Genomic DNA, 13,318 nt, shown 5'->3' with positions numbered 1-13,318 from the left:
ACATGTACACTGTAAGAATCAATTAAATATTATATAATATAATATGGAGGAGGGAAAAAACAGGCACAGCAGCTTACGCGAATAGAAATATCGTTCTTCCTCCCACGAATGAAATCCACTTCCAACTTAAGAAGTATACACACGTTTTGGTTGCTAATACAATGAAAGGTTATGAAGCTAACATCATTTCCCTCCTCTTTGCCGTTTCTCTTCTAAGGAAGCGGCCTCGTTCAGCATGTCAGCTGCATCCTTATCCATGTTTAATTTGGACAGTGCAACAGCCTGCATGTAAAATGCCGTCGCCCAGTCCGGATAGACCAACTGAGCTTGCATTGCATCTCGCAGCGCAGCATCCGGTTGATCGCAAAACAGGTAGCAAAGACTTCTCCGCGCATAAACGGTTGGGGAAACCATGGTTCCCACATCAATGAACTGCATGATTTAAATCAAATCGATATGATACCAACAAGTACACTTCTTGAACTTTCAAATATAACCTTTTTTATCATACCTGGGAGTAACACTCAATTGAAGTTTTGAAATCCTTATCACGGAATGCCAGGTCGCCCCGCTTTCTTGCCTCCAACATATCCCTCATTTGCTGAGTCCATTCTTGGAAAGATAACTAAAACATGTGAACGAAGAGAGACTTAGTTTAACATCCGTAACAATAGAAAACTCGTGTATTTTCAGTTAAGTACCTCGTTAGTTCCTTCATCATCTTTATAGTGTGTCATCAACAATATCTGATGAATAGCTGTAAGGTCCATGCGAGAACAAGCATCACCCATTGGAGATAGAGGATGCTGGGGAGTTGGCGGTGCTGGTGCTTCCTCGTGCTTTGCAATGCCAAGCATGACATATGATGGAACCTGAGAACAAAAGGGACTCTAACTGTTAGCCTAACATCCTCGCCAGTGCAATCAATTAGTTGTAATTGTATGTTAAGAACACAAAAGCACATATTTTTCCTTCTTCCAGGTGACAGCAACCCAAAGAAATTACTAGAAAGATGCCAATCACACAACAATGGACAGCCCAAAGAATAAAAAGAGGCTCACATCGGGTTTATTCTGCAGTCTGGACAGAGTCGTAACAAGGTCATTGATCTTGGGCCGTTCTCGAGGTTCATATTGCAAGCACTTAGAGGCAAGGTCGAAAACCACAGTTGCCTCATCGGTGGAAAAGTTTCCCTCCAAGTGTGAATCCATTAGACGTAGAATATTTTTACCCCTTATCATGTCAAGAGCCTGCATCGACAAAGAATAATCATCCGCTAAATTATATGGAAAATAAACATATATAAAGCATATCCAATGGATTGAAGAAGAAAAAGTGCAGAATGAAGCAATTGTATAATATTTTTCCTGAAAAAAAAAGGGATATATTCCAGGTCCTTGTGCTAATATTTCCAACCAAAAGTTTTGCAGCCTATTCACTTCTGGCATACCAAAAAAAAAATGTTAAAAAGGCCATTTATTGTTTTCTTTTACTATTTTAAATAATATTCACGTTGTCAAGAGCCAAACCAAGCTAAGAGCTTAAGACAACTGCAAAGACACAGGAAAGAGATACCCATATAAACAAGATCTTTTTGGGCCTAAAGTATGATGCACTCATCCTCTTTTACCTTGTGCAGAAATTTTTATTTGATTATCAACGATTTGAGTTGGCAATGATTTAACTCCTGACTGCTTAATCATGGATGCAGAAATATTATGTCAAGAAACAAAATCTATTTTCCATTAGCAGTTGATGAATTGGACTTGTGCAGCGGAAGGGGAATAAAGTTGCTTACCATAATAATGGCATTAATAATTAGTAGAACTACTAAATCATTTAAAGATCAATATTCAAGAGTTAAATAGAACTTTACATTTTTTTTAAAGAATACGTACATGACTTGGAGGGATATGCTTGCCGCTTAGTAGATCCAATAACACAGTTCCAAAACTGAAGATTACACTTTCTGGAGTCACCCTCCCTGAAAAGACACATCATAGCTGTCACCAGAAATTACAAAACACCAACCACGTAATCTATGTCATCATCATATATAGTATTATTAACTTGAGTTCCTTACATGTTATTTATGATAATATTAGTATGTCTAAAGTTTAAGTAATGTTGCTATGTAGCAACAAAATATATTATGCAATACAACATTACAGAAAATAGGCACCAACCGTTTCTCAGGTACTCTGGAGGGGTATAAGCAAGATTCGTGCTATAACTTTTGCCGTCCCTACTGTTCTTAATCAGCCCAAAACATGAAATCCTCGGATCACCATTCTGCAAAAACATCAGCACCCTGTCAAATTTTGTTTCAGAATACAGATGGCCACTTAGCAAGACATAGCAGTTTCCAACCCACAAACATTGGAACCACTTATCAGTTATATATATGTCATAGCACAAAAAACTGTCAACCTCAGAAGAGCAAGAACAAAGAATTGCCATATAGTACCTCATCAAATAGCACTCTGTAGGCATTCAGGTCATGGTACAATGGGTGACCTTTATTACTGCAATAATCCAATGCTTGTGTGATGGACAGGGCAACTCTTAATCGCATGCTCCACTCAATTGTCTGATTTTCCCCTATAATGGATGGGGACAAAAATTGCAGGGTTAACCTAGAGTAATAGACAATCCATGTTTCAATGAATTCATGCAGAAAGTAGCACCAAAAAATACGTAAATAATACAGAAGGTGCATTTGTGAAGATGATACTTAAAATATATCATGAGCAGTAAATCGTGCATAAGTTGGAATCTTGGAGAAATAACATTTCACAAATCAAAACTTCAGAACAAGATATAAAACTTGAGTTCTTTTCACAGTAACTAATATAGGTCGATATGTGAGGATAACTGCTTATAAATAAGTTAAATGGCTCAAATAGGAAAAAGTTGTGGAATCTGGCTCCAAGCCTTCTACACGTAAATTGCAGAGAATGGATGCCCAATTCACTAGTTTGAGCAATTCAATCAAAGAATGAAGTGGGCATGACTTATGAAAGAGACAATTACGAATAAGAAGGTAAGTAGCTAATTGTATTGTTATACGTTACCCCGAAACAAAAAGAATAAGAAGCAAAAGAATAAGAATTTGTCACAAGATAAAAAGTTAAAGAAAATATGTAGTTGTATATATCAATCTCTGGGCATAAATATCATTTCCAGAACAACACATGGAAGACAAGGTAATTCTATCCGCAATGTTATCTCAACTCTAAAGAAGCAAAATTCTTTCATTCCTCTGAAGTCTAAACCAAAGACACTATAGAATAGCGAAATCTGAACATTGCCACAAAAGCTCGGCTAGTTTACGAATCCTAACGCAATGAATTAGTAAGGAGAAACTGTTGCAGTCTATTAGGGCAAACCAGGTCCTAAGGAAAAGATAACCCGGGAACAATCAATCATGTTTCAGGTGTAAGAAAGCAGAGTAAGCATTCTTCAAACACATGAATCGCAAAAAGGAAGAAGAAGAAGGGACATACAATGAAAAAGATGTTTGGCGAGAGTGTCGTTGGGCATGTATTCTGCAACGAGAAGCCTCTCATCCCCATCACAGCAATACCCAATCAAATTCGCAAGCCTAGGGTGCCTCAATTTCCCAACACTCCAAGCCTCATCCTGCAGCCATGAATCAAAAACTCAAATCAAACGAATCAAAGAAAAATGAAAAGGAAAGAGAATAAATTGGTTCTTTTGTGGCGCGTACAGCGAACTGCTTGGGGTCGGGCCATGCCGATTTGGAGAATCTCTTGACGGCAATCAAACGTCGGTTATGATTGTTGAGGCGACCCTTATAGACCACATTGGGGGCTTTGTCGCCGCTCTCGGAGACGATGTGATCGGAGCTAAAGCCGTTGGTGGCCGATTTGAGGTCGGAGAGGGAGAACTCAGAGAAAGGAGGGACGTCTAGGGCGGCAGAGGCAGCGGCGGAGGCACCAGTAACAACGGTGTTATTGTTGTTATTGTTGTTGGCGCCGTTAGGGGAGGAAGCAACCGTAAGCGGATGAGGGTAGTTATGACGGCTCGAATTAGATTGGCAACAACCCATTAGTTGGAAGCAGATAACGTAAACTCCGTTATGTTTCCGTTGGTGTGAGTGTGTTTGAAGCAGCTTCTTCAGACACACGCACACCCAAACACGCATACACAGAGAGAAAAAGAAGAGGAAGACAAAAGAACAGCGCAAGTAGGCAAGATGGGCCTCACAGACAGACAGCACTACCACCCGTGTGCTTCAGAGAGAGAGAGAAAGAGAGAGAAAGAGAGAGATGTTATTAATTTATTATATTGTTTATTAATTAAAATAATTAGGAAAAGAGGCTCAGCTTTCTTTTCCTCTTCATTGGAGCTCTCATCTCATCTCTCTCTTCTCTTTCCTTCGTCCTCTCTCTGTCTGCACTGACAAAACCTCCCTGTCGCTCTCTCTCCTCTCTTCTTTCTTACACCAGTTGTCCGTTTTATTCTTCCTCAGCCCTATTTTTGTCTTTTCGCACCCCTCCTCCATCTCACCACATCTTCCCCTTAATTTCATTTTAGTTAGTTAAATGCTCTTGTCTGTTGTCATTACGAATTTACACATCTAAAGCAACTCCACTTTCTTAATCTCGCCAGACCCAATTATTCTAGATTGGGTTCCACTATATTTAAATATTTCAAAAACATAAAGCTCACCCTTGGGCCGAAAGCAATTATTAGTTTATTACTAATATTTCCAATCAATGCTAAATTGCTAACCATTAGTTCCTCTTTTTAAAAGCTATTATTAATTAGGGCTGGGCTACACATACAAGCTTACAAGCTTACAAATTGGCCCAGCTCAAATAGAAGCCACGCGCATAAAGAGAGATAACATGGCGCGTCAAAATCACGCGCTCAACACTACAACCGTTACGTACGGGAAACTCTTCCACTTCTTCCACTTCTCAAAACGCTTCGAAAACAAGGAAACCCTTCCATTTTCGAGCGAAAATCAAAGTTCAAAATATACAAATCGTTCTTCGAAACCTCCATCAAAATACCATCAAACTCTCCGTGAAGAATCTGAAGCAAAGCAACAATACTCAACGTAAGTTCGTTAAGATTCCTGTATATTTTACTTTTCTTCTACGTCGTTCTTCTAGGGTTTACTTCTTGCTTCTTTGTTACACTGTTCTAAGTTCTACGTCGTTCTTCTAGGGTTTACTTCTTGCTTCTTTGTTACACTGTTCTAAGTTCTACGTCGTTCTTCTAAGTTCTACGTCGTTCTACGTTCTTGTTCTAAGTTCTCCTGCTATTGTTGTTGATTTTTGGGGGTTTATTCCGTAGATTGGGGGGTGTATACTGCTTGAACTTGTAATGTAGCTTGATATTGAAGCATGTTTGACTGATATCTGACTGATATACATGGATGTATCTGAATAATATCTATGGGTGTATCTCACTGTTATCAATGGGTGTATCTGATTCTTACATATGGGTGTATCTTACTGTTATCAATGGGTGTATCTGACTCATATATGCGTGTATCTTACTGAGATCTCAATTAATTTGATATTGAAGCATGTTTGAGTGATACCTGACTGATATATATGGAATTATCTGAATCATATCTATGGGTGTATCTCACTGTTATCAATGAGTGTATCTGAATCATATCTGTGGGTGTATCTTACTGTTATTAATGGGTGTATCTGACTCTTATATATGGAGTAACTAGCTCAAAATTATAGGTGTATATTAAGTTGATGCTTGGGTGTATTTAAGGTTGATGCTTGGGTGTATTTGAACTGACTTTGATACTTTGTTGTTTTTCTTTTTTGTAGGAAATCTGTTTCCTGAGAAAGTTGAGTATAAGCAACTTTCTGATGATGATAAAATAATTTATAGAAGATTCCAGGGTAAGACCCTCAAAAGTCTTACCGATGAAATGATGGAAATCGGCGTTGGCAACGAAGAGGAACGCCTGATGTTCAAGAGGATATTCATCCTCTACATACAGATGGCGTTCCTTTTGCCAACGACGATAAACAAAATATCACCCGTGCACCTGGCCCCAATTTTTAAGATGAACGGCATATCGGAGAGAAACTGGGGGGCATGTTTTGACCTTCATGATCAAGGGCATCACAGACTACCAGGAGAAGAAGAAGAAGGCAATTGATGGCTGCCTCTTTGCCCTGATGATAATATACTTTCATCTTTCTGAAAACAAAGGCAAGAAGAGGGCTGAAAGACCACCAAAGCCTTGGATTGCCAACTGGACTAAGGAGCAGTTGGTGGAAAGAATGACTGCAGAAAGAGAGAAAATTTTGGTAAGTAAACATAATATGTTGCTTGTATTTTATTTACCTGAATGCTGCTAGCTAAAATATCTAATGTTTCAGGGGATTGTGAAGATGGCGGAGACAAGAGCAAGAGAAAAAATGAAAAAAAAAGAAAAAATGAAAAAAAACAAGAAATAAAAAAAACAAAAAAAGGAAGGCAAGTCCAACATCGTCTTCGGAGACAGAAACAGCTACTGACAATGACACTTCTACCTCTGAGTCTGAGACTCAAGAAGACTCAGAGGATTCAGGAAGAAAACACCCCAGCAAAAAGGGGAAAAAGTAAGTACCATATTTGGGTGTAATTTCTTTTTCGAGTTGGGTGTATTTTGTTGATCACGTTGGTTGTGTGTAGTTTATTAAGCTGGGTGTGTTCGTTTGCTGCGTTGGGTGTATATTGTATATTCAGTTGGGTGTATATTGTGAATTCATTTGGGTGTATTTTTAATATGTTCTAAATAATGATTGTTTGCCTTCCAGAATGGACTCCAGAAAAAGAAAGCAGAGGCAAGAGGAGTCAGATTCTGATTCAGAATCTGAATCTGAACCAAGTGATGAGTAATGTCCTGAAATTATTACTCCTTTCTTTTGGCTTCATTATAAAGATTTCGTGTATTAACTAAAGTGTCTATTATTAACTTATAGGAGCGAAGAATCATCACCTGCAGAGAAGGAGAAGAAAAAGAAAAAAACAAAAACAACACCAAAAAAGTAAGCACTTCTTTGCATAATATTCTGTGATAAAATTAATTTTTTATTTCTGATTGGTACTCTTTTTTTTCCACCCAGAACACAACCAAAAAAGAAAAAAGTTGTTGTGGAGGATTCACCTCCTAAAGAAGATCAATACTTTGACGGGTACAGTACCTCGTAAGTTATATTACCGTCTATCATCGTAATTATTTTTGTTAACGTCTTCTTTTATGAATGTAGTGAGACATATGAAATATCAAGTGACGAACTAGATGAATGGCTAAGGGAAAATGTTGATAAATCTGCTGCAGAGGGGTATGTCTTGCTGGGCTGTGTATTTCAGATTTTGGTGTGTTTTGTTTGCTAATAATTGTTTCTTGTTTCGCAGGGAGAACCAAGCTGACCTGCGATCGACAGAAGGTCGCTATGTGTCGTCTGAAACGTAAGAAGCTTTCTTATTTAATAAAATCTTGTCATCATGATTTGGGTGTATTTTGTGGAACCATTTGGGTGTATTTTGTGGATCAAGTTGGGTGTATGTTGTTTAATAAGTTGGGATATTAAGTTTGTTGTGTTGGGTGTATATTGTCCATTCGGTTGGTTGTATCTTGTGCATTCATTTGGGTGTATTTTATACCTGTATCTTATTTTGTCTGAATAACATGAGATCTGTTTTAGAATGCCGGCTGTGAACTTGGGAAGTGATGGTCCTTCCTCTCAAGGGCGCACAGAACAGAGTAGTGTAAACCAGCCGTCACAGAGCATGTAATTTCTCTTTCAAATAACCGTTACTTTTGTTCTTCTATTACCCTTCTACTTCTAATTCTGTATATATTTTTTTTAGAAAAAAAAGCCCTTTATTATTTTATTCAAGAAAAAAAAGGCAGGAAAAAAAAACAAAAGCTGCAAGTATGTAAGTTCTCAAAAAAACAAAGGCTGTCTTCTTTTTGAATTGTTCGGGTGTATTTCTTGAATTTCTTTGGGTGTATTTTAGGTTGAGTCCGTCTGATTCGAATATGATGGTTGTGAGGGAACAGACACCGTCGGAAGCGCTTGCAATGTGAGTTTTCCAATAATATTTCAACCTTATAACCTTATTATTTTCAAAGGCGTTGTTAACCTTTCATTTTTCTTCTTGTTTAGAGTCCCGATTCAGGTTTTTGTGCCGGCATCCCAAACAACCACTAAGACAGATTTTGAACCAACACATATGCTACAGATTGAAGGGACTACAGAAACGTAAGAAATAGTATTGAGTGTATATTTGTTTAGAGTTTGGGTGTATATTTGCTAACAGTTTGGGTGTATATTGTTCCTGATTAGTTTTTTTTACGCCGTGATTAATTTTTTGCAACTGTGCAGCACTTCTGAAACCCCCAAACAACTTCAAGAGACCACACCCACGCTTCCCCCAACTCCAACTAAAATGTAAGTTCATCAGACTAAAATCAATCTTTGCTTATCATCCGTATATTCTTATTCTTATTCTTATTCTTATACATGATGACGCAGTCATCCAGACGCAGAAGACGCTGCTGCCCTGTTGATGATGGCACGGACAGCATCCTATGTTCCTAAAATAGATCCAGGGGTGCCATCATTCAGCCTTGGATTGACTGATTCAAGCCAGGAGGGGGCGTCAACGCAGGAGACAGAAAGGGCAAAATCTCCTGAATCTGCAAATTTGATAGAACAATTAGACGATTTGGTCCAAAAAATAGCAAGCAGTGCGGCGAAGGGGAAGAACAAAAGTTCACAAATTCAAAGGGAGACTGGGGGAGAAAGTTCTACAAAGTTTCAAACTCCTGGGGGATTATATCAGATTACGGATGATATGAAACAAAAGTGCTACATCTGGGGGACGAGACTGAAGGAAGATGCAGATGGCAATACTAACGAGTATGAGGAAATGGGCACTCTGATTGGCCAAGGAGAATACATTTTGATGAGAATGCACCTTGTATCCCTCCAGGCAAAAAGTGATATAGAATCTCAGATAATATTAGAATAACATTAATGTTTTTACACCAAAGTCAATTGCAATGCTTATTAATGTAAAATTGATTTCGGCATATATTTCTAGATTGTATCTGCCATCTGCCTCATCCTCAACCAGAAAAATGAAAAGAGGTTTCAAGAACAAATATACTGTCTCCCCCCCGATATTGTGGTAAGTGTTACTTCTACGAACTTTGAGTGTATTTTCTGTATTGATTTGGGTGTATTTGTCACGTTCCATTGGGTGTAAGTTTAGTATTTCATTTCTCGTTTCCCATTCTTGCAGTGCATGGCACTTTCGGATCACCCAAAGGGGGAATTCGTATCACCGAAAACGAAAAAGAAATTCAGGGTGGAAGCCTACCCGAGTTTCATTCCCTTCATAGATAGAAAAAAATTAACTTCGCATCCATATGTAAGTTTTCGTTTGCTAAATTTGTTAGTACGCTTATTTACTTATATGCCAAATAAAATAACACACTGTTGAAATGTGGCAATCCTTCAGATTTTTGCTCCTGTTTGCCACTCGGGACATTGGTGGTTATGGCTAATAAATACAACAAAGCGGAAATGTCATATACTTGACCCGCTACACAAAAAAGCTCCAAGCGATGAGAGAAAGGACATTAATAAATTCACTGTAAGTTGCCTCTGTCTTCTTTACTTTAATATTTAGGTCTATTTCGTTAGTTGTGTTGGGTGTATATTGTCCATTCAGTTGGGTGTATCTTGTGCATTTATTCGGGTGTATTACTGATTTGTTTTGCTATTTAAGGGATATGTATTTTCAAGATTGATAACATATGCCGGCGGGGAACCTCTGTAGAAAGGGGAGAACGAGAAGAAAATTAAATCATCATATGTTAAAATATCAGGCCAAAAAACAAGGTATAAATTTGTGAGTCTGAACATTAAACTTTTGTAAATGAGATTTGTAATTTATTTTCTTCGTTTTCAGCTATGACTGCGCTATCTATGTTATGAAGTGGATGGAGTTAATTGAGCCGGAAAACATCAAAAAGGGGAAGTATGAATGGGATAATTGGCCACAGGTAACTGTCTTTAGAACTATATAACTCTGTATTACTTTACTGAATTAATATTGTTGTTTAAATAGAATATACTTTTTAATTGTAGGAGGAGGTGGACCACTATAGAGTGGAGTATGCTTCCCGGATACTATTCAGTGAGATGAATAAAGAAAGATATCGGGCAATTAGGGAGAGTAGTGCTATAAGGCTGTCGAAGCCATCCTCTGTATTATTGAGTCCGTTTTGTCAGATTAATTCTGCTGATATAGAAACTGCGTAATCCAACTACTGGGTAGTTTGTAAATTGAACAAATGATGTAAATATTTGCCATTTATCAACAACTTCTATTCCATGTATATTTTTTCCCATAGTTAAACTATCTGTGCTGGTAAACTGTCTGTGATGTATTCAAAAGCTGTATTACAGGTGGTAAAATATGAAGGAAAAAATCAAGGCATATATAAACGCAAATTATAAACTGTTACACCCAACGCAGGTCTAATAATACACCCAACATTGCGTAAAATATACACCCAAACTGTCTGTGCTGTATTCAAAATGTATGAATTACATTTACTAAAATATGAAGAAAAACATCAAATCAAATATACACCCATAACCTGCGAATTTTTAGAGCTTTTGTTCTATATGAATCTATATATGTGTCTATATGTAAATTGTCAATGAACAAAAATACACCCAAAAGAACGGTACTTTTACACCCATATTCTATAAAACTATACACCCAAAGAATTATCCCCTGCTGCTGGTACCCTGAACTGATAATTCATAACGTGTCCTTGATATTGGCTGGAATTTGAATGCGCCGCTGATGCAGCATCAAACAGGTTTATCTGAATATAACACTCACACATTAGCTAACCTATTAACGAGAAAAATAAACTCAATCGCTACAAATTTAAAGAACATTACTTTTACCTCGCTTAAAACTTTCGTCTTCTTCTTCTTTGTGCCATTTGCAATCTGTTTCTCCAGCTTTGAACCTAGCCTGTTTTTTGGACGTCCTCTTGTTTGAATCCTTGGCGGGCTTTGAAGCTCGTTAACGGATTCCAAGTTGGCGTCTTCGTGGGATAAAGAAGATGTCCCCTTCCTTTTGGCTTTTAATGCTTCCATCTCGGCCATGACGTTATCGTACGCACGGTGCAGAATTGCAGTCAGCTCCTCCGATTCGGAGGCAAATTCGCAAATATTTTGCGAACGAAAAACCAATTGGTCGAACCTCTTGCTTCTTGGCTCCATTAGTGGCTCGTCGTGGCTGCTCTTGATGTGTGTGTGTCGCCTCTTTACCTTCTTGCTCCATCGTTCCAGTATGTATCTAGGTGACACTTGGCTTGCTTGTTCGAAGCTTAACACGCTTAGTGCGTGACGGCACAGTATCCCTCTGGACTCGAATAATAAGCATTGGTATTTTACCTCGGCTGCAACTGAGTCGTAAGTAACCACGAACTTGTTGAATATTGAGCTGGAAACTTATTCTCCGACTTCGTATACTGAATAGCCTAGAGAGGAATTCTTTAATCTGGTGATGCAATTCGCCTTTCCTCTGAATTGCGCTTGGACTTCCCTAAACTTTGCATGAGTGTACGCATCTTGAAACTGAGCTTCAATGCAGGATTTCGTTGCACACGGTATGACCGTATGAAAATCTGCAGCATCTGATTCTCTCTCTGCTTGCTCCCTGCTTCCGAGGCAATTATCGTATTGTTTGACGAACTGAATAAGCGAGCTGTTCCGGGTGATATACTTGTTAAAAAATGAATGCATGCTCTCGCTCCTTTGTGTGCTTCTCATCCCTGCCCAGAAGTGGTGATCCAGATATAAAATTTTCCAGCACCTTCAAGGGTGGTAAAGGTTATTCCAACCTTCGAAACAAGCTCGTCATCAACAACCGAGAGAGGCTGCACAATACACCGTGTCAGAAACTGTGAATACACCCATAGATATGATTCAAATACACCCAATCATGCCTAATATGATACAGCCGAACCGCAACAACTCAACTACATAATGACCTTTAAAGCCATAAACTGTAAATACACAGGCTGCAGAATACACCATGTCAAAAACTAAAAACACACCCAATTATGTCTGATATAATACACCTGAACAACAACAACTCAATTAAAATAACAAAACCAGTAGTGTAGATACACCCACACTTCTAGCAAAAATACACCCAAAAAAAGACCTGATCTACACCCGAGCGTCTGCTATAAATTCCAGGTAATTAATCACAACTAATACATTGAATCGACAGATTCATGTTAACGTGTTAGTTTCACAGTCAATGTTCAGCAATTTTTCAACCACACAATGCTATACAAATTACTGAAAGAAAATTGATTATGTAAATCAAACCTCAGGAACTTCGTTAGATTCAAATTCATAATCCACTTCGCCTGGATTCAACTGAGAATCTGAGGTGGAATGATCCATTATCTTCAAAACGAGTTCAAACTTTGATTTCAGAAAACAACAAATCAAAATAGAAAACGAAGCTCGAGTTGCAGAGAGAGAAAAAAGTAACGTAAACGAAGAACATACCAGTGAGAAAGGGAGAGGAAAAGAACGATGGAGAAGAACGAGGGAAGACGCGCGAGAAGAACAACCAAATCTCAAAATAACGAAAACGAAGAAGGAAACAAATATTTTAAATTTGGTAGTTAGATATACGCGGGATCTTATATAGCGCGTGTAATCAACGTATGTGGAGCAGCGCGTATTTTCGTTTTATTGTTTAATGAGCTTGTAAAGCATATTGCAGAGCTTTTCCGTATTAATTAATTATTAATTAATTCTCCCATTTTTCCGTACCAGTATTGTTCATTGTCAGGTTTTTCTTTTTTAACTCAAAAGAATGTATTAAAAGATTTTCATATATACAAAAAATTGCAAGCACTATTTAACTTTTACCACTAATTACGTACCTTGCTGTCCGTAGGTACACTTTTTTTTTTCTCGCTTTTTTCTCATCTCTTAACAATGATCCGTAATTTATTTTAGAATAATTATCTAAATTAATTCACAAGAATTTTAAAAAATAGATATTTTAGTTTCTAAAAAAAATTAAGACACAAATTAATCTCTAATATTTTATTTCAATAGATAAATCAGTTTCAATTTATTTTTCAGTAAAGTAATTATCCAGATCAGTTCTAAAAATGTTAAAAATGGATAGTTTAGTCGTAAAAAAAATTAATACACAGATCAATTCTCAATGTTTTTCTCTTTTAGACATAATAGTCTTT

General features: G+C 37.6%; 1 protein-coding gene and 2 long non-coding RNA genes across 3 annotated transcripts; 2 read left to right on the top strand and 1 right to left on the bottom strand.

The window, feature by feature from the left end:
* On the bottom strand, positions 6-4,260 carry LOC107609735 (probable serine/threonine-protein kinase At4g35230). Its single transcript, XM_016311756.2, has 9 exons — positions 3,731-4,260; positions 3,507-3,642; positions 2,468-2,601; positions 2,187-2,292; positions 1,899-1,984; positions 1,062-1,250; positions 702-872; positions 512-625; positions 6-432 (listed from the first exon to the last, which is right to left on the bottom strand). The coding sequence occupies exons 1-9, from the start codon at positions 4,166-4,168 to the stop codon at positions 184-186; spliced, it is 1,623 nt and encodes a 540-aa protein (XP_016167242.1). The 5' UTR covers positions 4,169-4,260; the 3' UTR covers positions 6-183.
* LOC107608700 lies at positions 6,845-7,442 on the top strand. Its single transcript, XR_001612978.2, has 5 exons — positions 6,845-6,884; positions 6,972-7,037; positions 7,116-7,184; positions 7,260-7,334; positions 7,408-7,442. It is a non-coding gene; the product is annotated as an uncharacterized LOC107608700 (long non-coding RNA).
* Positions 8,066-10,447, top strand: LOC110264686. The gene is made up of 7 exons (XR_002350858.1): positions 8,066-8,258; positions 8,382-8,447; positions 8,532-9,432; positions 9,523-9,657; positions 9,793-9,905; positions 9,976-10,069; positions 10,155-10,447. It is a non-coding gene; the product is annotated as an uncharacterized LOC110264686 (long non-coding RNA).

Source organism: Arachis ipaensis, chromosome B07 (assembly GCF_000816755.2).
Source record: "Arachis ipaensis cultivar K30076 chromosome B07, Araip1.1, whole genome shotgun sequence".
In the NCBI taxonomy this organism is placed as follows: Eukaryota; Viridiplantae; Streptophyta; class Magnoliopsida; order Fabales; family Fabaceae; genus Arachis; species Arachis ipaensis.
Note: the sequence above shows the minus strand (reverse complement) of the source record. Positions and strands in the feature narration are given on the sequence as shown.

What these genes read in the sequence shown, in the direction of transcription:
- LOC107609735 (XM_016311756.2), bottom strand. Translation starts at nt 4,168, where the DNA reads ATGCGTGTTTGGGTGTGCGTGTGTCTGAAGAAGCTGCTTCAAACACAC. An exon ending in CCGACCCCAAGCAGTTCGCT is followed by an intron (nt 3,643 to 3,730) that starts GTACGCGCCACA and finishes TCATGGCTGCAG; the next exon opens with GATGAGGCTTGGAGTGTTGG. An exon ending in CAATTGAGTGTTACTCCCAG is followed by an intron (nt 433 to 511) that starts GTATGATAAAAA and finishes TAAATCATGCAG; the next exon opens with TTCATTGATGTGGGAACCAT.